This window comes from Caretta caretta, chromosome 1 (genome assembly GCF_965140235.1).
Source record: "Caretta caretta isolate rCarCar2 chromosome 1, rCarCar1.hap1, whole genome shotgun sequence".
In the NCBI taxonomy this organism is placed as follows: Eukaryota; Metazoa; Chordata; order Testudines; family Cheloniidae; genus Caretta; species Caretta caretta.
In genome coordinates, this window is record NC_134206.1 from 241,067,163 (window position 1) to 241,093,236 (window position 26,074).

The following is a 26,074-nucleotide window of genomic DNA, read 5'->3' on the forward strand; positions in this document are numbered from 1 at the left end:
GTGCCTGGACCCTGGAGAAGACACACATGAAAGGTGAGGTGGTGGCCTTGGGGGAAATAAGGGGTTGGTGGGTGGAATTTGGGACATGCAGAGCTGCAGCGGCCAGAGAAAGAGAGAGTCAAACTTTCCCCAGCTCCAGGGCTGAGGCTGCCAGGGAGAGACCCCCCTCCTTCCCAGCCCCAGCTCGGGGCCTGCTGCGGCAGGGAAGAGAGGGCACACCCATCACATTAGAAAGGTAAGACTATGGATATTAAAATATAAGTGGTGTGCTTTTAATTGTAGAACAAAAAAATATTAAGGGTTTTTTTTAATATAGTGCTTTTATCCAAAGTGCTTTACAATAATTAGCGAACAGTACAAACAACATTTGGAAAGATCATTAAGTGGTTCGCAGAGACCCTCAGCAATTTTCAAGTGGGCCGGGAACATCAAAGTTTGAGAACCACTGGTTTAGATTCTGCTGCCACCTGACAAGATCACAGCTAAAGGTGAGAGGTGAAGGTTGAGGAGAGAAGAAGGGGAAGAAATCCAAGAGAGGTGCTTCACAGCTGCTGCCTTACTTATAGCACAATGCGAGTATTTGCACATGGGAACCCTTTACTCAGAAAGTAAGATATTTATTAAGCACATTGGGCACCCATTTCAGTTAAATGCTGAAAACTGCACAGTTAAAATCCAAGAGGCCTTCCAGCCAGCCAGGCTGATAAGACACTGAACAGAAATCAAGACACTGGAAACATGCCACTCTGACTAGCATAAGTGTCAGGGAAAGCTGCTATCCAGTTACTTTACACACAGTAACACAAGCCAAGTGACCTTTTACTGCACTTCTGCATCCATACCAGTCCATGTTGAGATCCCATCATCTCTCCCCATCTAAACAGGGTGAGATAAGGTCAGCAGTTGAACACCAGCCCTCCAAGAATACCTAGGTGCTGCAGGAAGTAATACTTATGATTCAGTAGGTAGGACTCATTCCTCAGAGTTAATACCAAGCCAGTGTCCCAGCACAATGTTAGTGGGGGTGTGGTCTTTCAGGAGTCTTAAGAGTAAGATTTTGCCTACTCATGGTCACTTGCAAATTAGGGATGTAAAATGTTAACTGGTAAGCATTAGTCTTACCAGTTAACCCACCTTAACTGTTAACCCCCGCGCCAGCCAGTCCAAGCAACGTCAGCCAGCCCTTTAATCAGTTAACCATTTTTTTTTAAATTTATCGCTTAAACGGTTAACTTTTTAAATGGTATTTACATCCCTACTTGTAATCCTACAGCACAGCACTTGTGTCTTGGGGAGAGTCCAACCTAGATAATTGCATTCTGCCTACCTAAAATTCCTCCTGAAATTTCAAGTGGGCATTCTATTCTCTAATTCCTGTCCCATAGTGTTGTGTGATGGTTTTGTATGCTATTAAACAGGCACCACCATCCACCTCAATGATGGCAGCATTTCAGCACCCATTTCAGGAGCAGGTGAAGTAAGTGATCCCTACTTCATAAAGCACTTTGGAGCGAGAAGGTCTAAAGTTATTGAAATGTTGTATCAGAGCTAATTTCCAAGCACATTTATTTATGCTACCAAATTTGATCCACTGAAACCCACCAGACCGCACAAGTGTGAAAGGTTTCTTACGCTATTATCCTTCTACAATGTTCTAGAAATAAACCTTTGTTTGAGGTTTATTCCTATAAGAGATTTACCCCCTTGCAGTACACGTCACCCTGCAGGCTTAAGGACACACTTGGAGCCAGATTCCAGCCTCTGCTCCAGCCCCTTTACAAAGTTTACATCACTGACAGCACAAGGTTGTCTAATTGGGGCATCTGAGGTTCACTCTGCAAGGGAACAAGGACACAGCACTTGCTGGATAAACAGAAATCACTACTGGAATAAACTTTTGTTTAATGGGTAACTCATACAAATTACTGCTCTGAAACATTTCTGTTTAGGAAAATATTTTAGATGGGCATTGATTGCACGGGATTTCCGGCCATCCAAAAGTGACTCATTTTCAAGAGTCAGTCCAGCTTGTCTCACCTGCTTTTAATAAGCAACCTACGTATTTCAAAACCACTATGAGGTCATTGTCTTACTGTTCAATGGACTTTCCTTCCATCTCTATGGTCACAGCAAAACAAAACATAACAAGCACACCAAATATCTGCCCCAATTAAGCAGTCCTTGCACCCAAACTGCATCTATGGGACATGATTCTTCAGAGAGAATGTACAGTATTTTGCACAGTACTAATCCAATTCCCTGACAGCTTCACACAGTTGCATCCCCATTAATGGCTAGTGCAGAATTTGACCAAGGATGTTTAGATTATTAAATGAGGCTTCAATATATTATTCCTGTTGGCAGTATGTAGGGGGACAGACCTGGATCTCATTACACAGAGAACTCCATTAAAAAGTCTAGATTTAAATAGTTATAACAGCAGAGTCTGGCCACTAATCTTTATGGTATGCAAATTGCTTTAGTGAAATTGAGGAGGCAAAATGAAGGACATATTTATATTAATGTAGCAAGTTATAGAACACTCCTGAGGGCATTCTGTGCCAAAAAATTAAAAATGCTGCACATGAGATTTTAAAATTCTGCAAATTTTGTCAAATAAACATGGAGGCTCCAGCATGGCATTGGGGAGCAATGGCCACTGGCTGCACAGAGGTGGGAGATCACTGTGCAGCTTTGCCCCCACTCCCAGGGCACAGACTCAGCAGTGAGGCTGCACCCAAACCCGACCCAGCACAAGGACCGGGCCTGCCCCAGAAACACCCCAGGGCCCTGCCCCTCTGTGCCAGGTGCACCAGGTGTGAGCAGGCAGGCTCAGCAAGGCAGGAAACAAGTTTGGAGGGGTTTAGTGTGGAAGGATCCAGTTGTGGGCTGAAAGGGTTCTGTGTGGGGCAATCTGGGTGCAGGTGGCTCAGTGCGGGTGCAGGTGGCTCTGGGTGTGGAGGGGATCTGGGTGCAACTGTAATGGGACTTTGAAGGGTGGTCCAGCTGAAGGAGGTTGGGGTTCAGTGGGAGGGGTTGGGTTGATAGAACTCATCAGGGGGTTCTGGATGGGAGGGGAAGGTCCAGATGCTGGGGAAGTGGGGCTTGTCAGGGGGGAGTAAGGCTTGTCAGGATGGCCTGGGTACAAGGGTCTGGAGGATTGGGGAGCAGCTCCCTGTACAGGGATCCCTCCCACTACAGCTGAGGAGTGATGGGTGTAGGAAGCTTGGGGGGGGGGGGGAGGAAGAGAGTTTGCAGAGCTTCCTAGAGCCAGAGGAGAAATCTGGCATTGGTCTGACACAGCCCTGCATGCCATTCAGGGGAAGAGGAAGTTCCACCCTTCCCAGCCCAGCCGGGACTAGCAGCTGAGCCCAGCGCAGGGTAGGAGCCAACAGCCAGGTCTTCCCCAATCCTGCCCAACAGTGATTTACTTCTCTGCCAGTTTCCCTGGGCACCCGAAACATACTGCTGGGAAGGGTCACATGACCACTCTTGTGGCTTCTCTGTCAGAAAGTCATTTTTCTTCAGGGAAGCAAAGAAATCTGCAGAGGACATAAATTCTGTGCATGTGCAGTGGTGCAGAATTCCCCCAGAAGTAACAGAAATAGGTCTCACTCCCCTCACCCAGAAGATTTGTTTTTGTATAGGCTTGGAGGGAAGACATGTCCCGTCATTGTGCTAGGATGGCAGTGCTATCTTTCAGATGGACCGGGACATTGATACCTTGACCACGTGTGATGGTCAAAGAACCCATCCATAGTACTAGCACATGGTGGGGCGTTAAGCCAATGTCCTGGAAAAATCCTGTTTAAGAGAACTACATTCTGCCTCCATAAAATTTTCCTCCTGAAGGCCAAACTTTAAGCAGTCTGAAATCTGCCATTGACTAACAACAACATTAATTACAAGCTAGCCATGGAGGGACCCAGAGCATTGACACAGCACAGCCCAACATAGCAATCCACAGCTAGCATCTGGCAATATTGCCAAGCCTGGGAGTTCAGGTACAGAAAAGAAGACACCCCAGCCAAATAAGTCCATGAGACTTATTGCCAACACAAGTGTAAGAAGGCATGCTCTGTTCTCACCCTCTGCTGCCCAGAAACCACTCAGACTCTCCAGTGCATAGCACCTCCACATTATTTTCTCACCACCAACCTGAATACAATCTTGTGCAGGAAAGTTTTTACAGTGGTTTCTCACCCTTTCCCATAGAGCTAGAGAAACAGATTTCTTCCCTTGGAATCTCAGAGCGACTGGGTTAGGAGAACTCCGTATATCTCCCTCCACCTCCCACTCAGCTGATGGCTAATTGGTTCATCAGTCCCCAGACTGATCAGCTAATTAATCACATTCCCCAATCAGCCTTCTCCAGAGGAACTTATTGGTGCCTAGGGGTACAGCTACACAGCAAAGAAAAATCCACCACTAGCCCATGCCAGCAAATGCAGGCTCATGGCGCTCAAGCTGCGAGGCTATTCCGTTGCTGTGTAGACTTCTGGGTTTAGGCTGAAGCCCAAGCTCCGAGACCCTCCCACCCTGACAAGTCCTAGAGCCCAGGCTCCAGCCTGAGCCCAGAAGTCTACACAGCAATGGAACCGTCCCCGAGTCCTGTAAGCCTGAGTTGGCTGGCATGGGCCAGCCCTGGGTTTTTCTTTGCTGTGTAGACATACCCCAAGTGATCAGAGGGTTGGCTCACTTGTTAGCCTCCAGCACTCGGTCACACCAGGGTTCACACACAGATCATTCCCTGCACATGTGCCCTTCCTGTATGTACATTTCAGCTCCATTAGCATAATGTCCTGAGCACAGAAGAAAACAAAGGAAGGTGCTACACTCCCTGCCTGCCAATTGAGAAGCACTGCTTCAGACTCTGGTAAGGTGCTGTCCTCTGCTGCTGACAGCCCATCCCAAGAGCTTGAGTTTCCTGGCCCAGTCTGATAGTGAGCAACCCAGCCTGCTTTGTGCCATGCCTGCAGTTTCAACAGGATACAGTATTTTTTTCTTCATTGCCTGTCCTGACGACTGCACAGCACTGTTAAACAGCAACTGGGTTTTACCCCAGAGGAGGCTGCATTTCAGTGGGGAGCCAAACAGAGAACAGTGCCTCCCAGAAGCGTATGTGGCTGTCCCCTCTCATCCACATGGAAGGGAAACTCAGCTACTCCTGCAGTACCTGTATCCAGAAGGAGCACTCTCTGGGCCCACAGGGAGGAAAGAGTGTCGGCTGGGAAGGGATGTAGAAGGTTCCTTATGTAAGGCTTGCACAGCAAAGCCAACAGCTGGGTCTCTTTTCCAGAAGCCCCTCTTTTCCAGAAGCCCCTCTGCAAGTTGTCCCCTTGAAAATATACTTTAGGACTACTCACAGTAAGCACTTCACCTGGGAGCGTTTCCATGGTGGGGCTCTCATAGAAAGTCCTCAAAGTCTGAAGCCCCAGTTATCAGGAAAAATGCAACAGATTCCTCTTAAATACTTCCACAAAGGATCTCCTGTGTGCACCCCACCTTCACACTTAAGCAGTGAAGGAAATCCAGCCTTTGAAGTCAGATTGCTGTAGTGCTACTAAATCTTAGCCTCACCACCTCTGGCCTTTAACTAAACACATGTTATCTGGTCATGTTGTATGTCCTTTTCATTAATTTCTATTTTTATTTCCTCCTCCTCCTCCTCCTCTCAAAAACACAATGTAGATATACAGAGTCACAGGCAGCCAGGGTGCTGCAAGAGGCTTTAACCAGCAAGCACAAAACAGAGAGGGAAAAAGAAACTTAAGGGAATTTTCAAAGACATAAATAGAAGTTGGACACCCAAGACTTATTGACATTCAATAGGAGCCAGACACCTCGCTGCACTTTGAGCATCGGGAAATCTCCCTTAAGTAGTTCTAAAGACATCTACCACCATCACAGATCATCTGAACAGGGCACAAACAGCACGTGCTCCTAAAGAGGACAATTTTATACCCCACTTTGCATTAATGGACAGGATCACACAAACCACAGAGCCATATTTACCCTTCACTGACTTCAGGAGAATTGCACTGAGGATGAAACGGTGTCTGAAGTAGTTATTGAAGAATTGATTCTGTAGAAATGAGAGTTTTTAAACAGTGTAGCTAGGGTGAAATTCGCTCCTGTGCCAAGGAACTATGTACCACTTAAACACTAATAATCTCTCTTTGCAGGGGTTCATTTCACCTCCAAATGCACACAGAGTGTGTGTATCCCAATCTGTGTTAAATATTGTTTTCAGCAGAATTGCTTGGCTGTTTTTGTTTTTTAAAAACCAATCTTCCATGGAAATCATAACAGATCTTTCATGCATTTCAACACATCCTGCTTAAATCCATTCCTAGCACCGAACACACAATCAAAGCCTTGTTAAGCAGGAAAGTCTGTTGCTCCAAAGCTTTTTTTTTTTTTTGGGGGTAATGTGGTTAGCAAGCCTAAGCCTTTCAAGCTTTGTTTTAATTAACCATAATGAGGGCAATGTTCATGTCCAAGGAACTACTTGGCCTGGATTTAGAAGCAGCTGTGTTTCAAAGATGTTTTTGAAAGGAGTCAGTGAAACCTCTTAGTAAAATCTTTTGCTGAAAGTTTCTCTGAAATGATTAACCATGTATTATTTTACCTGTCTTAACCTAAGAAAGGAAAATCTGTTAGTACTTACTTCCGTTCAAAGCCTCTTGGCTTAAATCAAGGTATGTTCAGCTGTAGTCTCAAAAGATAAAGTAGTCAATATAACCAAAACATTCAGAAGTGGCCACAGATTTTTAATATCAGGTTCAGACATCGTGAGCCTGATTCTCAGACAAGCCATGAACCCACAACTCCAGCTGAGTTAATGGGAACTGCAGGTGTCTGGAACCTCTGAAAAGAGTCAGGTGCAAGATATCCCAAGTGGGTCACCCAAAAAGTCAGTGGCCACTCAAAAGTGTTGGGCCACACAAATTCATCTGCAACTTAAGAGACAGCAGAATCAGGATCTACTCAGGCAGGACTCCAGCCAGTGGGAGCAAGGGGCTCAACACCTTCCAGGAAAGGGTCAGCACCTCAGAGGGTAAGGCCTCCTCCATGGCCATGTTTAACTTCAATGGGAGTTTTGCTCAAGTATAGAGTATTCAATCTGAAAAGAAAGGGTGTGGTCAGAGGGATGCAACTCTGCTCGGCTGTGTTATTTCTCTGCTGTATTACATACGGTTCCTTAGGGACCATACACAGCTGATTTATGCTTAGATCAGTCGATAGGCTACTCTAACTTATGCTGAGAATTGGACAGCTGCAGCTTCAGAATCAGGGAGCTGTAACCAGCTATAACTCTCCTTCCACACCTACATCAAGCAGATCTCGGTGCAGGAGAGACTCTGGTTACAAACTCATTATATAGTCTGTAGGGCTAGTCTGACATAGCTGGCTCTGAACATGGTTTGTATCTACACACAATATGGTTAAAAGTTATGCAGGAGCTGTGCTCAGCTAGCCGTGTATCGCCCTTGCCAGTAGGCTTGGCTGGCACATGGCTGTTTTCCTGTAACTGATTCAGTGCACTTTTTTTGTAGGCCCAAGGCATCCATACCATGCGAGTATAACTGGTTTAGCAATCTTCTTCCCAGCCCTGGGAAGCAGGACATTCCAGAACACACTGCCTGCTCTCTGGATACCACTCTAGGTGTATGTTCTCTGCTCACTTTGGTGAGACAATACTTGCCCAGACTGTCCCAGAAAGAAAATGATGTGGGCAGTGCAGTAGGTGCAGATGCACAAACATGGGTTTGATGATACAAGCCAGTGTTACACAGCACTTCTATCTACTTGCAACCAGCAGAGGGGACTGTACCTCTAGCAGATTACAAAATCATGGTTAAAAAAGCCATACTGTGACCAGGACCTACATTCATAACTGAATAACTGGAAGGTGGATTGTGCTAATTTATGGAGGACCTAACTTGGACTCATGTCTGTCTAAAAAGGCCTATCCCAAAATTGGCCCTGGTCTATCTCAACTCACACCCCCTCAGCCCCTAAAGGAATCAGCAAACCTTTGCAAGGTCCAGGAATATAAGTTTAGCTGTTCACTGGGAAAGTATAATATATGTATAGATGAATGTTTTAACAAGCATCTTCCTGACACAGTATGTCAATGCAACACTGACTTATCAGTAATGTATTCACGAGCACTTACTCTTAAAAGAAGATATACATCACAGTAACCGGTAAGTATTCCCCTCACACTTCTAGCCAGGCACTTTAATGATATGGTGAGTAGAAAAACAGAATATAAAATCTGTTTGTGTCAATTATCACAGTAAAATAGGGAACAGAGGGGAAAAACAAAAACAGGGCCAGATTCTGATCTTGGTCACACTGGTGTCTATTAATTCCACTGAAGCTGGATTGGTTACTCTCATCTTTTTTACACTGGTGTAAATCTAATCTTTTAAAAGATGAAGAAGTAAAGCAGACTAATTGTGTGGCACCGCCTTCCTCCCATCTGATTTTTGTTCGAGAGTCCAACCTATTATTTTGTCCTTCGACACCACAGCTGTTAAAGCTCTTACATTACGTTAGGGAACCATCATTGGGATCAAATGCTGCTTGCCATTAAAGTCCGTGTACTGTTGCAGGTGTGGCAAAACTGGCTCTATGTAGTTAATGCAAGAAAGGGTTGGATCAGCATATAAGATAATTTTTTGAACAAACAGAAGTCTGGGTACTGTAACCACTAAAGCAGAAAGTGTGAAGATCTTTACCTTCCAGATGCTTGAGCAGTGCCCTCGTGCTGTTTCCATGAGCAGATATAAGGATCACTTTGCCGCTTTTCAGTTCTGGTGCTATCTTTTCATTCCAATAAGGAAGGAGTCTCTCCAGAACTTCTTTTAAGCTTTCAGCCATTGGGAGTTTGTCCTGCGACACATCACAGCATTTATATCTGCGATCATCATAGATCTCTTTGTAGTAGGGATGAGATTCAGTTATGGGAGGTGGAGTAACATCATAGCTTCTTCTCCATATTTTCACTTGCTCTTCACCATGGTTCAGAGCCATTTCTGCTCTGTTGAGACCTATCAGTGCACCGTAGTGGCGTTCGTTCAGACGCCACGAACTTTGGGTGGGAACCCATTCTTGCCCCATCTCTTCTAACACCAGCCAAGCAGTCTGAATAGAACGGCTTAGGATGGATGTAAACACCTGGTCAAACTGAAAACCTAGCGCTTTGAGGTGTTTCCCACAGTTCCGAGCTTCCTTTATCCCATTGCTGCTCAGCTTCTGATCCACCCAGCTGCAAAAGCGGTTCTCTTTGTTCCAGGCTCCTTCTCCGTGTCTTAACAGAACAAGTTTGTACTTAGTCATTTTGATTCTGGCTTCACTCAGCTTACAGTCTAGTATTTAATGATGATCCATCTAGACAAGAGACATAAAATGAGTAGGTCACTAGAGAGTAAAGTAAAATTAAGTTGTATGTACTTTAAGCGTTGTGTCCACTGAAGGAAGTTCTTTTGTGTCCTCTGTGCTGATCACTAGCCTTTGTATTCCTTTCCTCCCCACTACATAACAAGTGACCACCACCTATCCTTAGAGGTCACTTCTTCCACCCAACCTGTAATTTTTAGCCCACTTAGGTCACGCTGTTACACTAATGAAAGCAGCAGAGATATAATCAGATCAGACATGCTGACTTCCCTCAAGTCCTTAGATATATAGGCCCAAGGTTGCACTATCTGATCATTTTTCATCACACTTCCCCAGACAACCTTCATTCTGACCATTATGCTTGTCTATGTTCACTCTCCTCCCATTCCTGTAACTTTATCCACAACTCCCCTTACACATGAAACACCCTCCCCATCCCACTCATCCAGGCACATTCTCAGCAGTTGAGCTCCTCATTAAGGCAATTCTAGGACACACATAATTAGTGAGCCTATATATATTTTTTATTATTATTTAAAAAAAAAAATAAAAAGCCCACAGAAGACACTCTGGTAATTCCTTCCTCTTGATTTTCAAGTAAATCTCATTTACTTTGTGTCCATGGATTAGACTGCAAGATGTTCATGCAGGGTCCATAGCCTTTTCATTTCTTGTACAGAACCGGGCAAATTTGGGATTATTGATTTTTAACATCCAGAGGAAAGCTATCAAAGCACGGCACATTTTCTTTTTTTTATCTGTTGCCTCATCAACAGGAATCTATCCTCTGCAGTGAGAGATGGATTGTGCTGTCAGGCTAACATTTTCCAGAGTGGCCACAGATTTTTGGGTGCCCAGCTTGAGATACCTGGGACCTGATTTTCAGAGGTGCTGAACATCTGCAACTCCCATGAACACTGATTGGAATTTTGGGTGCTCAGCCCCTAAGGCTCTCAAGCTGGGAACCCCAAAAGTCTCCAGCCATTTTTGATCTTACATTATGAATGGTGTGGGCCAGGGACCATGCATTCCACTGCATTCTGAACAGCACAAAATACAATGTCAGCTTTCCAGAATAGGTCTTCATCAGCTATTCAGAGGAGCTAAATTATTGAACGGAATCAGTGTTTTGATGCTGCTGACTGCAACAGTGTGATCCCATTGAACAGTGTGCTAGAATTCTCAACCATCATCATGGAACAAAGCATACAGACATAACACAATGATACCATGAAGCACTTCTTCCAGCTACACGGTTCATTTTGGTTACTATTCATATTGCTATAGCACCTACAAGCCTCAGTCATGGACCATGACCTCGCTGCGCTAGATGCGGTACAAACAGAACAAAAAAATAAATACATAAACCAGTCCCTGTCCTAAAGATCTTACAATTTTACCTTATTTACAAAGCATCTGCGATGCGGTCTACCGGGCTCTCTCTGCACCCGGCTGAAGACATCAGCATCCAGACACCCCTCAGCTCAAGGAAAACCCACACAGGCCGGGCTACCAACAAAACTAGTTGCTGTGAGGGCCTAGAGGAGCCAGGAGGAGATACTGACCAATTGGTAGCCAGCAGGCCAGTGAAGGCAGCTTGCCTGCTACCTCTCAGGGAGAGTGCTAGGTGAGGCTTCCCCAAGAGAGGTGCTCCTCAGTAGTAACCCACAATCTGATACTAAGCTCATCAGATTTTACAGGAAACCTACAGGCGTCTTCAACAAAGAATGGAAGCCAGATGGACACGTGGCAAACATAAAAGAAGTGGGAGGGGAAAACAAAGATGAAGGTCACAGAGTAAAACAGCTGCTCTTACAGAAAGGGCTACAGATCTTTAGTCTCCATGCAGAATCAGGAGAACTTTGTTCTGAATCTCATCTGAACATGTCCTACTCCACACACCCCCTAAATTCATAGAAATCAGGTGTGTACTGTAGAAAGTTTTAGTCAACCCTGATGGGATTCAAGCTTGTGACTCCATAAATTGCAAGCAAGATGCTTACAGTATTAAGCCGTCTCTTTGAGAGCCCAGTGTTCTAAGAAAAAAATGCCACAAAGTATTTCACCCTCTGGAGGAAAAAAAAAAAAAAAAAGCAAAAAGCACTTTCCTTTCAGTGGTCTCCTCCCACAGAGACTTAAAAATATGCGGCCCACAGCAAAACACCATGCAAGTTCCTATAGCACTATAACCTCATAAAGAGCCCACAGTTTATATAGAAGGTTCATTGTCTAAATACTGAACATTTATTGTCGAGATCAAAAAAGATTGTATCATCCACAGGAACTGATCAACTGATTTACAAGTCCAAATTCAGACCTGATGTGACCAGAAAGGCAAGAAAGTTGCACCCCCTTACATCAGTTCTGAATTGGGCACCACGGGAGCCCAATAAAAGTCACCAAGAGCTGGTGGGGGGGAAAATGACAGACCCACCCAGAGGTAAATTTGTCTTGGGCATAACTATGGACTTCAGTGCAATAATCTATAAGATTTGGACCACTATTCTTGTAATTATATTTAGAGGAGAAGGGCGGAAATATGTTTCCTTAAATATCAGCACAATACTGAATTAGCTAAAAAACCTAGAGTGACATATGGAAGTAACTGTCCTCACCTGAACTATTGCAAATGTATTCCACTTACACAAACCCCCAGGCACAGAGATTGGAGCTGCCGTCAGAAGAACATTATGACCTCAATATGAAGCTATCTGCAGGAAAAAAAAAGGCAGTGAGAGTCTTGGCACAGGAAGGAACCACACCAAAGGATAGTTATGCCAACGCTGTCACCAACCCTGCCTTTTTGGGTAGGTCTACATGGCAGCTGGGCATGTGCCTCCCAGGCCGGGCAGACAGAATCACACTAGCTCCGCTTGAGACAGTGCGCAAAGAATAGCATTGTGGCTGTTACAGCTCAGGCTAGCTACCCAAGTTCAGACCCACGCAATGTCCTGGATCTGAGCTTTGGTAATTAGCCCAAGCCTTCACCAGTGCCGCAACATCCACACTCCTATTTTAGCATGCTTGCACTGAGCTACTGTGAATCTATCAGCCTGGGCTGGAATCACCTCTCAGCTGTGTGTGATACAGATTGGGCACTTCAGAAAAAGAGAAATCTGCTTGCCTCCCAGATATTCCAAGAAGCCACTAACCCCACCTCTTCAGAGACTTGTTTAGACAGCACAGTCACTCTCTTGAAGAGCTTACAGACGAATATGATAGAGGTAGGAAACAAGAACAATAAAGGGGATATTGCCAATGTAGAAAGACTTCATTGAAGAAGTGGGTTGAACACACGTGGAGCCTGTCCCAAGTGAAGAGGGCAGCATGGTAGAAGACACAAAGCCCAGCGTGAGGAGTTTAAGCAGCAACTGGGGTCAGGAAGAGAATTATATTAGGGTGTAGATGTAAGGATGGAGCGGTATCTTACAGATGAGGGGTTTGTTGTTCCACTCTGCTACACAGTGAAGCCAATGAAGTTACACTGGACTAAACCAGTGTGACAAGAGTGGGGAATCAGATCTGAGAAGCTTGAACTTAGTGCTGAAGGATAGAAGCTAGTAATGGATCTGAGAAGAGAAGTGATGTGGCTGGAGCAGTGAAAGTGAATATGATCTTGGGAGTCATGTAGCTGTAGTGGGATGAGGGAAAGAGGTGGATTGCAAAGCAGGATGTTACAGTACTAGAGATCCGAAGCGAACATGGAATGAAGCAAAGTTATAGCAGCAGGACTAGAAAGGGATAGAATGTAGAAACAATATAACACAGGAACAATCAACAATTCATAATTCTAAGAAACCCCTATATGGGAAGTGAAGGAGAAAGAAGAACCAAAAACCAAGCCGCTGAACCCCACCTCCTGGGGCTGAGTAAGAAATTGATGACTCTAGCTTTCTAGAGCAAGATCCTGGACATCCTTACATGTGGGTTCAGAGAGACGGAAGCTACTGATTGTCTCCCAGAGAAGAAGCCACTTATCCTGTCTCCCTAGGTGAAGTAGGCAATGTTACCTGTAGGGAAGGAGACTGGGGAAATGACAGAAAGTGGAGAAAAGATCCACACTTAACAAAAGCTGCCTCTGTGCCCAGCTACATGCTGTTCATTTAGAAACCACTCACACACAAAACATCCCAGATGCCATAAAGAGACTAAAAGTCAATGGTTTGTGCATTGCAGAGTGCATACTCATCAGTGGTGCAGACAAAACTCTGCTCTGGTTAGAGAAAGTCAGGTAATTGTGCTTGCTCAGGAAGTATTCTGCACCTGCAATTATCTGGATTACATGAACAAATGCAGAATTTTGCCCAGATAACTGGCAAACATGCATTTTGCACAGTTCTCCCACTCCAGAGATTTGAACACATTTGGGTCAAATGGGCTCATCACTGTTGCCATTCTGATTTGGTAGCATTTTAGACACACTTAACAAAAGGTGCAGAACAAAGGAGAATCAGGCCCTCTATCTGAAACAGAAATAAAATTAAACTGCATTTGTAAGCTCTCCAAAACTGTGTTCTCTCCTTATTCCCTTCGGTTAAAATGCCACTGCATTACTTCCTATGAAGAGATACCAACACAAAATAAGCCACAGTGGACTTCTCCAATATTTTCAGATCAGTTCTGTAAGCACATAGGTGTATTTAGTATCTAAATACACAACACTACCATTTGTCACAAGTGAAGTTATGCACTTTTCAGATTCAGTTAAAGTGGATGATCTTTTATCAGAATTAAAAAATTTTTTAAAAGTAGCTGAATTTGAAAGCATTAGGATTGACAGTCATAAAAGTCAGAGACGGGGAGGACGCGGGAAACCTTGAAAAACGTTACCTTGGATGATTTAACAAACTTACCTAAGCGACAAATAAGCCTAAATCCTATTTTCAAAAGCTATTTAGGCAGTTAGGCACCTTGTAAATCCCAGTCAAAGGAGTTAGGTGGATTTGGACATATAAGTCACTCATGCACCTTTGAAAATTTCAGCCTAAGTGAGTTAGGTGCCCAAACCTACCTAACCTCTTAGACTGAGATTTACAAGGTGCCTAAGTCACTTTTGAGACTAGGATTTAGACACTTTTGAAAATTTTCTCCTTTGCCTATCCACAGGGCCAGTGCTTTGTTCAGTTAAGTTTTAAGTGACTCAAGCCAGGGCTTCCACCACTTTCCCTGGGAGAATATTCCCCAGTATAACTGATCTCAGTCTGATAAAATTGTTCCTGACGTCTACTCAAAATTCCCCCTTCATAATGCCCTGCTATTGATACCCTATAGTGCCACACCGAATAGATTCTTTCCTCTTTGGATATTGCACCTTTCAAGTATTCATAGATGGTTTCACATCCCACTCCACCTTTTCAGCCTATTTTCAACATCATATCGCTTTGATTAGTTAAGAAAGTTGCCACTGCAAAATGCTCAGGTTTCATTCTCAGATAGCCTTTACATGTATTCCCCCTAATATTTTTTACTGATAACTTTTGTTTATTCCCCAGACTGCACCCACTGGACCCCAGTCCTGCAGACCTAATGCACACACCAGTCCCACTGAAGTCAAAGAGACCTTAGCCTTCAGAAGGACAGCAGGATCAGGCCTACAGCAGAACAGTATACTCGGCTGTGCCTCACAATGAAGCGAAAGGTAACTATTGTACATGGATGGCAACTTCTTAGACTGGCACAGCCTTGAACACAATGCTGTCTTGAGGCAGGATTGTCAGAGGTGCTGAGCACCTGCAGCTCCCACTCTGACCAGATGGAATTATGGCTCTGAGCACCTCTGAAAAATCAAGTTCTGAAAGGCATTCAGTAGATTTCTTCTGAAAACACTCCCCCGTTCACAAAGGTGTTACTGAACAGCACCTTTGAGATTGATCATTTAGCAAAGTCACTTTTTTAAAATGCTATTTGCCAAGCACCAACCCGCTGCCCCATCCTTTACACGGCACAGCTCACATCTCTCATTTGTGAACACAAACAAGTTTCAGAGTAACAGCCGTGTTAGTCTGTATTCGCAAAAAGAAAAGGAGGACTTGTGGCACCTTAGAGACTAACCAATTTATTTGAGCATGAGCTTTCGTGAGCTACAGGCATCTGATGAAGTGAGCTGTAGCTCACGAAAGCTCATGCTCAAATAAATTGGTTAGTCTCTAAGGTGCCACAAGTACTCCTTTTCTTTTTACAAACAAACAACAGGGCAGTAACAGCCCTGGAGGAAATTAAGTTGTCCCAAGTGGCTAGAGAGAGAGAGAGAGAGATCAGCAGCGCTGAGAATTACAACTTCTGATCGGTTTCAGAGTAGCAGCCGTGTTAGTCTGTATTCGCAAAAAGAAAAGGAGGACTTGGAGCACCTTAGGGACGAACCAATTTATCTGAGCATAAGCGAAATGCATCCGATGAAGTGAGCTGTAGCCCACGAAAGCTCATGCTCAGATAAATTGGTTAGTCTCTAAGGTGCCACAAGTGCTCAACTTCTGATCGGTGAGCCAGCGTGCTCCTGTATAGCGGGCCTCAATTCCTGACTCACATCACAAGTCGAGAGACCCTACAAACCAGCCTCCCGCCCCGCAGGCTGGCCTCACCAGCCCAGGCTTCGCCTGCGGGCTCGGGGCGAGCCCCTGGGAGGGCGCAGAGCCCAGGACTATGGAGGTGCATTGGCAGAGCTGGATGGGCGCGGGTCCATTTACACCAGCCTCGACTGCGCCCGCAAATCCCTCCTCTGCACCAGCAGGTCCCCCCCTCTCTCCAGCTGGCTGCGTTCAGAGAATCTTTCCGCCCAACGAAAACAGATTTACCTGGCCGAGAGCAGGAGGAGCTAAGCCGCCACCCGGCACGACCCGTGCAGCGCCCGCCCGCAGCCGGCGGCAGCGAGCAGTGGCTCAAACTGGCGCCCCGAGAGCTCCCGTGTGAGCGGGGTGTCGAGCTGTCACTCATTAAATAGCCGGGCCGCTCCCTATCAGAGACGGGCCGAGGGCCGGCCCTGGCGACCGACTCGGTCTTTTCCGGCTCCGATGCCTCTGGTGCTGCGGGAGGGAGAGAGTTTGATTGGCTGGTCGCCCAGATAAACGGAATCCACAGCCAATCGGAGTCGGCTCACCGGCTGCTACGGGCTCGAGCAGGGTTTTGTTTTCGGGGACGTGCGGCTGGAGGGAGCTCTGGGGTCCCATCGTGAAAACGCCGCCCCCGCGGGAGGTGGGGAGTTTGGGGCGATGGAACCGTTCCCACCCCCGCTCTCTGGACGCTGGTCCACCAGCCTGCCGGCCACATCCAGTCCCTCGGGCTGGCACAGAAGCGATGTCTGTAAAACGCCTTCTTTGCTTCTGGAATATACCAAAAGTGCCCCAGGTAGCCGGAACTCTCCAAGATGAGGATAGCTCCCGGGCCCCTGCCTAGGTGACTGTACGGCCACCTGCAACGTTTGAAAGTACACATATTTAGCACAGTATGCTCCCCATATTTTTCAAGAACCAAATGCAAAATCACTTCATACCTCTTTGTGTTGCCTCCTTGCTTGGTTAGGAGAAAGAGCTTTTGTTTACAAGGGAAGCCCAAGTAAGATTTCCCAGTTTCTTACCCCTCCTCCCTACAAGCATACTCGCCCCAGTACAAGGGGTTTATCACAGGCAAAGGGGGAAATTTTGTGGGGAATCTTTGGTAAAATATTGGCAACAAGTCACAGGTTTAAAAAAAAAAACACACCCCTACTAAAGAGAAAGGAAGGATCAGCTGCAAAAAATATCCTCCTAGAACTAAGTGCCTGACCCAGAAAAGCAGAGGGCAAAGAAGGGCATAACATCACCAAATTACAGACATTACGTAGACCAATGGTGTCTGACTTTGTCGGTCTGAGAGCCAAAATATTATTTCAAAAGGACCAACAGGCCACACGCAATACTTTAACTATTTATCCTATAGCCCCAATACAAAAGCTTGTCTTGACTTATTATCCTCTTAATATGACTTTTGGAGTTGTTTACCCCTCACACACACACCAATTTGTTAATTTCCCGTTGAATCTGCAGTATTGCCAAACCCAAGAGTTCAAAAACCGTGAGTCAGACTCACCAAAACTCAAGAGATTGGCCCCAAAATGATTATATTGTGTTTTCTGGTCTGTCTTTTGGTTTTTTAACCCCTCCTGCCCATACCTAATGTGTGTGGAGCAGACAAAGCTTTGACATCTCTCCCACATGGCCCCTGCTGCAGAAGCCCCCACTAAAAATATGGGTTTGTATGAAATGCTTTTTGATTATGTCAAGCTTCCATTTTCTCCCCAACCCAAAAATTCAAAGTCATTCATTCTGTGCCCCTCAGACTAGTAATTAATTGGGCACCCCACATCAGCCCTACCTCTGCCCCTCCAGGGATTATCCCCAGCACCACCCCCGGGACTGGTGTTGCAGGGTTGGATTAGAGAGGGACGGAGGAGACCTACCCATTTGTCACAGGAGGAGAAGTGGAAAATGGAGCTGACTACTCTGAGCTGCTGGGGGACAGGCAGACACACACACACCCCTCCACTCAGGGGAACAAGGACAGAGGCAGAGCTCTGTGGGTTTCCTGCAGCACCTCTAGTTGGCTGTTCTTGCCCAGGAAGCTCAGGCTAGGAATTGGAGAAGGCAGTGGAATAGTTTTCCCCAAGCAGAGCTCACCTTTGCTTGAGGGCTGGAGCTTCTTGTCATGGGAGACTAGCTCCAGCAGAGACCAAAATCTCCAGAATTGGCAACCGTGGTCTGGGATGTTACCAGTTACACCATCTTAGCTACGCTTGTATCCATGAGGCACTGTTGATTAGGAATCACAAAACAAACAAACAAACAGAGCAGCTGGAGGCAGGGACACTGGGAGACTGTCAGAAAGATGGTGCCACCTTCCTCGTTTCCATAGCAATAGGCCTGATTCAAACACTGCCCACTAAAACCCACAGGACACATTTTCCGTTTGGAATCAAATGCACATTTTCTTCTTAAGACAGAAGCCTTTGAATGGCCACATTTTAAAGCCTCAAGCGCTGTAGATTGGCTGTGCCTGCTGTAAACTAAGGACATAGAGGAACAAGAGAGATAAAAGTGATGCTGGATTTGTCCCAGGCTAAATAAAAATGTGTGAAACTGAAAAAGAGAAAGTTCAGATTCCTAATGGTCAAAGCAGGGCAAGAAGCTGCAGAAAAAGATCTGGGGTCAGCCAAATAAAGAGGGTGTGGGGACTAAAGTGGGCTCAGAAGAAGAGATGGTGGGTGGGTTTTTTTGGACATTTCTAGATTCCCTCCCTGGCCCTTATATGTCTGTGCAGCTGGTGGGGGAATAGAAGAGGAAGGGAGTAAAGAGTCTCTCCCCATTTTGGATAGTCTGCCTAACGACAGGGCAGAAATGCAGTCTGAGGGAAGCACATGACTCATCCCCTAACTACTCCTTGGGGGTGCACAGCATTCCAAAGAGGTTTTGCCATAACCCCACCCTCCTCTTTCATGGCAGCCAGTGGAGCTGGCCAGCCTCCTTGAGATGGAGAGCATGCTACAGCTCCTAAAGAGGTATTGCAGTGGGTTCATTCCCTCTGAACACTGGGAGGCATTCTGTCTCTCTTGGGGAGAATGTTTCCAGTATTGCTGGTGGGGCAGGGCTACTTTGCACTGTCCCTAATGCAGGGTCATGTCTAAATGGCACAATCAAACCTTAAGTGACTTTGCAACAAACGAACACACAATCTGAAAGGAGAAAAGAAATCATAACCCTTCCAGGGAACAACCCAATGAATGCAAATCAACACCATCCTCTTCCCTCCTTCCATCTGGATGCTGATGAGTGTGATTTACATCCCATATCTACAATGAGTGTTAAAAAAAAAAAAGACATTACACCTCCCAAATAAAAGCAACAGAATGTAGGCGTGGTGAGCAGACTCATTTATGCACATTTCTAGGCCCTGATTTCAGTCAGAACCCTGGGCCTCGGAGTGGTGCTCTATGGGGAACCCAAGTTTGCTCACACAGATCCCTCTGCTGTATCAAGGCATTAATGCATGTCCGGCCAGTTAAGGACAGTGAGGGATGCATGCCATGGAAACATCCTTGAGTATGAGCAGAGAAGTGACAGAAAGAGGACAGCTCCAACTCCTGGGTCCCATCCTGTGTAAAAATCCACGAGACACAAATCAGGGGGAGGAAACCTCTACTAGAATCCTTCACTGAGATCACCTCCATATTTTCACATCACAAGTGGGGTTTTATACCAGCTTTTCCTTGGAAAAGACATTGGGGCCCCATCCCCAAACCTGGCAAATGCCAGGGCATCTGTACAAATCCATGGGAGACAAGGACCATCTGCATGCAGTCCCTGTACCTCAGCACCAACTCTGGCCTACAGCAATCCCTCACCCCCTTGGCTCCATGGCAGCACATCTCCAATGAAGCCAGTGTACCAGGAACTTCCCCTTTTCTGGCTGGTTCCAAGAGTGGGAGCTGCCAGGAAAGGATAATAAAGCTTGCTGCTGTAGTACCTTTTCTGACTAATTTCCACACAACTGGAGGTAATAGGATATGCATTCTCCATAGACCTCTTCAGCTACCCCCACTTGAATCTCCATTAACCATGGAGAAGGATAGGGCCGAGGACAAAAGCCAAGCAGTTCTGAATCCATCTCCGAGAGGACAATGGTACACATACATATTAGCACTTAGATTTTTAATATGGCAGTGTCCCTTTCAAGTTGCTCAGTTCACTTTGCAAGGAGAAGAAATACACTAGAGGCTGGATATATACAAGGGGTTGTGTTTACACACTGTATGGGATATACTGCCACCATTGACTACATAAACAATTGAAAGCAACCATTATATGCCACTATACAATCATAATCTCAACTAGTTAGACATCAACTCATGCCATTAGCCAGGACCTACTCAGCCATTAAATAGAAAACTGTTATCACTGCATATTACCAGCCTTTTTACCAGATAGTTTCATTAACATAATAAAAATAACCAATTTACTTCAATCTGAGTTTTACCTGCACAAGGATCTGGCCCATACTGCCATTCGTTACTCTTGTTCCACCCAGTTTCACTCCGTTGGTGGCCATTATCTCTCAGAACAGCTAGACTGTTCCCTCCCTCCTCCTCCCCCACCCCTCCAATGTCTCCAAACTGGAACCTTTCCAGGACATAACAGCTTCTCTCACTTGGAATTTTTAGGGTACAAATGATTTAGGAAAGCCCTTTTCTCATCAGATCATGGTTCATGCAGCTACCGATGCAATCATATTATAAATAAGAATAGTAAGAGAAGAATGAAGTAGAGTAGAAATAGAAGGAAATAAAATTAGGAGGAAAATAGTAGAATAAGTGGTATATTGTTCGCATTTGTCAAAATATTCATCTTTCTCCGCTGCCTAAGCTCTACGCCCTTGATATTTTCTCAGTTATTTTTGGAACACACTGTACCTAGATACCAGACTATTTTTGACACATGAACAGTCATCATTACAAGTTTCCAATTTAAAAGGGGCTTTCTTTGCCCAAATCCTGCCTCTGGGTCCTTCTCATTCTGACATCTCTTGGATTTTTTTGCCACCAAGTCCTGGTCTTCTCTCCCAAACCCTCCACATCTCCCTCCTTCCCCAGGCATGGTTAAACACTCCCACCCTCCCTGTCACTCAGACCTGTGACCGAGGCATTCTCTTCAGGCTTGTCCTTGGCACAGACCTTACTGTGTTGCATGCCAGTGTGTGAATCTGCAGTTACTTTCCATGCAGTAACATCCTGTGTGGACAGTGGTGCAGTGCACTGAAAGTCCTGGAATATGGCTTGGCATACAAAGCTTTCAAGTAGTAGTAAGCCAGCCACACTCCGGAACTTTCACTGCTCCGTCGCGGTGTCCACACAGGACATTACTGCATGACAAGCTGGTGCACTGTAGATTCACACCCTAGCTTGCTGAGCCCCAACTAACCATGAAGAAAAGTCCTTTGACTCCAACTCTTGCTGAACTGGACTGAACTGCCAAATGTGGGACATGGCTTGGATGTTACATTGGATGTTACAAGAAAAGATGTTATTGAGGAAAAACAAGCTATTGTCATCTCGTCTTGATTACTATAATCACCTATTATCCAGACTTCCTGACACCCCCTTCACTTCCCTCACCTCCACTGAAAATACTAATGCTAAGATCATCTCCCTGCTCCACCATTCTGACCTTATCATCCCCCTCTACTGGTTCCCACTTTTCTCCCACATCCAATATAAGTTTCTTGCCCTTACCTTTAAGTCCCTGCACACCTTTGCGCCTCCCTATTTATGCACTCTTTTACCTTATTACATCACCTCTCTGCTCTGCTAGTGATACCAGCCTAAATCACCCCTTTGTTCATTTTTCTCACAAGAACCTTCATGCCTTTCTTCCAGAATGCTGTTCCCAAACTAGACCAAAACATCACAGTCTTCTTCCAGACCCACTCATCCAGCTGAACACATAGCTGACCTATGCAAATACACCTTTCTGTGGACGCAGATCCTCACCTGGTGTATATTGCCATAGCAGTCCTTCTTCTGACTGTCTGTTACATCCTAAGATTAATTAATTAAATTATTTTTTTATTATTATTATTATTATTATTATTAACTATATTACTGTAGTCCCTAGGAGCCCTAGTCATGGACCAAGACCCCATTGTGCTAGGCAGTGTACAAACAGAACAAAAAGACAGTCCCTGCCCCAAGGGGCTTATAATCTAAATATAAGACAAGAGATAACAGATGGATGGATACCGACAGATAGGGAGGAGTATAAGGAAACAATTATAAGATTCTGGGATTGTCACTCTGAAGCCTAGAACGTCTGTTAAGTCAGCATGAAGCGATGGAAACAACTGCAAGCATGGCAGAAGTCTCTTTTTGTTCAGAATATCACCAGGTTCAATCATCACTGGGACTCGCAGTCTATTACTGTCCAATTTTTAAGTTCTCAGCCATTTTGACTTTACAAATGACCCCAATGCAACAGCAAGGCATGTACCTTTGCCAGGCCAAGAGCCCTAGACCATTGTGATATCAGAGGTAATGCAAACAATCAGCACCCTCGCTCTACAGCTTATTTGCATGCTATAGTGTCATTGGCTGTATGAGGGAGACTGCAGAGCTGGTGAATTACAGGCTCATCTGCCACAGTTCTTTGAAACCACTCACACAACACTTTACAAATTGCACAAACTGTGACAGCATAGGCTCACAGCTACTAGTCAGACAATACTGGTCTGCAAGATAGGCAGTGGTCTCCGCACAACAGCAGCTTTCCCATTGTGTCTTGCATTAATTAGAGGGTATGCTCTTCAGGACAGGGACCATCTTTCACTCCCCGTTTGTAGAGTGCCTAGCACAATGGGACTCTGATCATGCTGGTATAATAAAATAACGATTACAATGTGGTGTCAACAACTTTAACAGACCTGCTTTATGCCCCAGACAAAACAATACAATAAATCCATTTGGAAGGCAGTAAAATATGCCAGATTGGGATGGGGTGCCCAGCCCACATAAAGCCTGAAGGGGTTAAGGTGGCTAGGTGGGCCAATTAGCCACCTTGGCTGCACCTGGAGTAGGAGCCAGGGCGTAATGAAGGTTAATTAAAGAGGAAGCAACAGAGAAAGGAAAGGAACAGGGGCCTGTATAATGCCCACTGGCTGAGAGTAGAAGAGGGCTATAGAGTGAGAGGCAGGCTCAGTCACTGGTAGGGTGAGATGGCATGGAAGGAAGCAGCCCAGGGATACAGCAGTAAGGGATAGGACTATGATAACCTTGACTGCTAGTTGTACTGTCTCTGGGCTGGAACCCGGTGTAGAGGGCAGATCTGGGTTCCCCTAACAGCCACGGGGGAAGCTGCACCATTAAGGCACAGTGAGAGGATAGCTGCCTGGGACAGTGGGGACTGAGATGCACACACACCCCGGAAGGAGAAAAGTACGGTGACCTGGCCAGAGGGCCAAGCTACAAAGCAGGAACTGTTAAGTCCTGAAACTCAAAGTCAGAGTGATGGAGTGCAATCACAGAAAGGGCAGTGGCCTAGCAGAGCTAATCCCTACATGAGCCAGCAGGAGGTGCTCCAGCAGTGAGTGCAGCACCTTGTGACAGCTACTTTTTTAAAATTCATCTAATTATGAGGTTAAACTCAGGCCAATCTCAGTTGAAACAAAACAAAAAGTGAGTAAGCTGTCAAACCAGCCCTGCATTTGTTAGCAGGATTGCAGCTCTATAATATTTGTAGGCAAAAATTTAATTGCATCATCTCCTCTACCAAACAGTAGACTAAGTAATAAATAAATACATGCATTCATTGAGACCCCACATCCAATCACCATTGATATTTGCATGTACATGTTAAAATCTGAATCCAAATCCAGAATTGAATTTCAGAGGTGAGCCCTCATCTCTGGGGGCTCACTTAAAACCCCAGATTCTTGCAACTCTGAACTTTAGGGGATTAATAGTCTTGATCCAGATGCTGATTCTGCCATTTGATCTTATCTCTAAACAATAAACACAGGGTGAAACCCTCTCCCTGCTGAAATCAGTGGCAAAGCTCCCACTGATTTCAGTAAAGCTAGGATTCTACCCACCACTGTCTAAATTCTGCTTTCAGTTAATCCAGTGTAAACAATTGGGAATTCCACTGATTCCAGTGGTGTAATTCCAGATTTACATCAGTTGTAACTAAGAGCAGAGATTGTCTGTGCAATAAGAGACTAATGGTCTTATTGATTATATCAGGTAAGCCCAGAAACACCCATATCTTAAATCAGGTCTGATCCTGAATCCAAATTTAAAATCTAGTGCTAGTTTCACAATTATTCCTATAAATATAATATAAATTCATTGCATCATGCATTCATGGAAGGAGGTCATCATTCAGCCTATTTTATGCATGCTATGGGTATTTTTTGTCAATCAATATAAATACATGTTGGCACAAGGCATCCGTTTAACTAAAGTTAATCTTTGATTTAAAAAAAAAAATCTGATCATTTTAAAAACATTAGTTAATGTAGCTGAGACATATCTCAAGTCTGAGAGCTTCCAAAAAAAACTTTCACATAAATGGGAATTCTAGCTAACTTCTTATTACCATTTAACCATGAGAACAGGGATTTTCTGATTTATTTAAAACATCCTTAATATCTGCCTTGGTAGATTTCAGAGCATATATTTGTAAAACTTGGACAAGTATGCAGTATTGTTGCAGCTGTATTGGTCCCAGGATATTAGAGAAACATGGTGTGTGAGGTAATATCTTTTATTGGGCCAACTAAAATTGGTGAGAGAGAGGTTGTTCTAAAGTTACCATGGAAACTTCATTCTGCTGTGAAAAAGTCCCCCAGAAAATATCCAAGACATCACAACATATTGTGGCAAATTGCCAATGCTATTGTGGTAGGTCCCATGCTTGTCTTTGGTGTGATGGGTCAGGGCACCGCCCCACCCCTATTCTTGGGTTCTGCAAGTGCCCTGGATGGGGAGAGAAGGGACTCAGGTTCACCCCCTACTCCAGTCCCAGCCCCTCAGCTTCACAGGCTTCTCACCCTCTTTCCCCCTGGGCAGGGTTTCTCTCAGTCCACTATGCTGGGGGAGTCCCCCTATCCTGATTGGGCAGGGTTTCCCTTCCCTTGGTACTCTAATCTTCTGGTCAATACCGTGCACCTCCAAACTACAGTCAGCAATCCTTCCCTCCTCCTGTCTGACTGAAGCCGGGACGGCGGGGGGTGGGGTGGGTGGGGGAGAGGGAGAGGGGGGAGTTATTAGGTCTTGGTGGGGCCTTAATTGGCTCCAGGTGCCCTAATTAACCTGTAGTAACCTCTCCTCAATCTACAGGGAATAAGGCTTTGATCATCCTGGGGCTTATATACCCCCCAGGCCTTCCAATAAGACCCAATAAGATCACTCTCCTGCTGCCCTCTGGCCCTGCTGTATCACAATATTCATCTGAAACCTTAACTTGAAAAGGATTCAGTTTCTGCATACCCCATGCAAAAAATAAACACATGGGGCAAAACTTACGTTCCTTGTGCACAAAGTTGCCAGTGTGGTGAAGGAATGCAGAACTGGAGCCATTGCAAATAAATGCCTGTACACAATGCAGAAAACAGGGACTCAGATAGTGGGGTGATGTGAGTGGAATAAGAACCTCATTCCAGCAAGCATTTAGACACAAGCTGAACTTTAAAGCATTGACCGCAAAGGAGTTTAAGCAGGTGCTTAAATGCTTTCCTGAATCAGGGCCTATATGCTTAGATATTAGATTCCAAATCAACTGGAAGACAGTCAATATAAAATAAGAGATACTGTAGTCCAAAACTAAGGAAAAGTGAACTAATTCAGGAAAACCAACATTCACCCCAAGACCAAATTGTTGCCCATATTTTTGAACCAGAAATGGAACCATTTTGACTGGTCAGAAATGTTAAAAAAAAAAAAAAAATTAACATTTGTTGTTTTGTATCTCTATACGTCTAGTGCCACAACATTGAGAGTGAATATATTAGTTGTTTCTGACAACTTTTTTTCTCTGAAAAACATCCAGACATCAGTAAAATACTGTCAGAGGCTTGATAAGCTTAAAAGGGGCTTCTCTGAGCAAAGAAAGGGAGGAGATAGTGTTGAGTCTAGACATGATAAGTCGGT

At 45.1% G+C, this 26,074-nt stretch overlaps 1 protein-coding gene across 2 annotated transcripts in view; it reads right to left on the bottom strand.

The window, feature by feature from the left end:
* BPGM (bisphosphoglycerate mutase) overlaps positions 1–16,423 on the bottom strand; it is a 29,283-nt gene extending 12,860 nt beyond the window's left edge. The window contains exons 1-3 of one of the 2 annotated variants that reach the window (XM_048828068.2): positions 16,203–16,423; positions 12,027–12,122; positions 8,751–9,402 (exon numbers count right to left, since the gene is read on the bottom strand). In XM_048828068.2, coding sequence (XP_048684025.1) covers positions 8,751–9,351 — 601 coding nt within the window. In that variant the 5' untranslated portion in view covers positions 9,352–9,402; positions 12,027–12,122; positions 16,203–16,423. The remainder of the gene's footprint in view (positions 1–8,750; positions 9,403–12,026; positions 12,123–16,202) is intronic. The other variant, XM_048828078.2, reaches the window with a different exon arrangement.
* Positions 16,424–26,074: the final 9,651 nt, after the last annotated feature.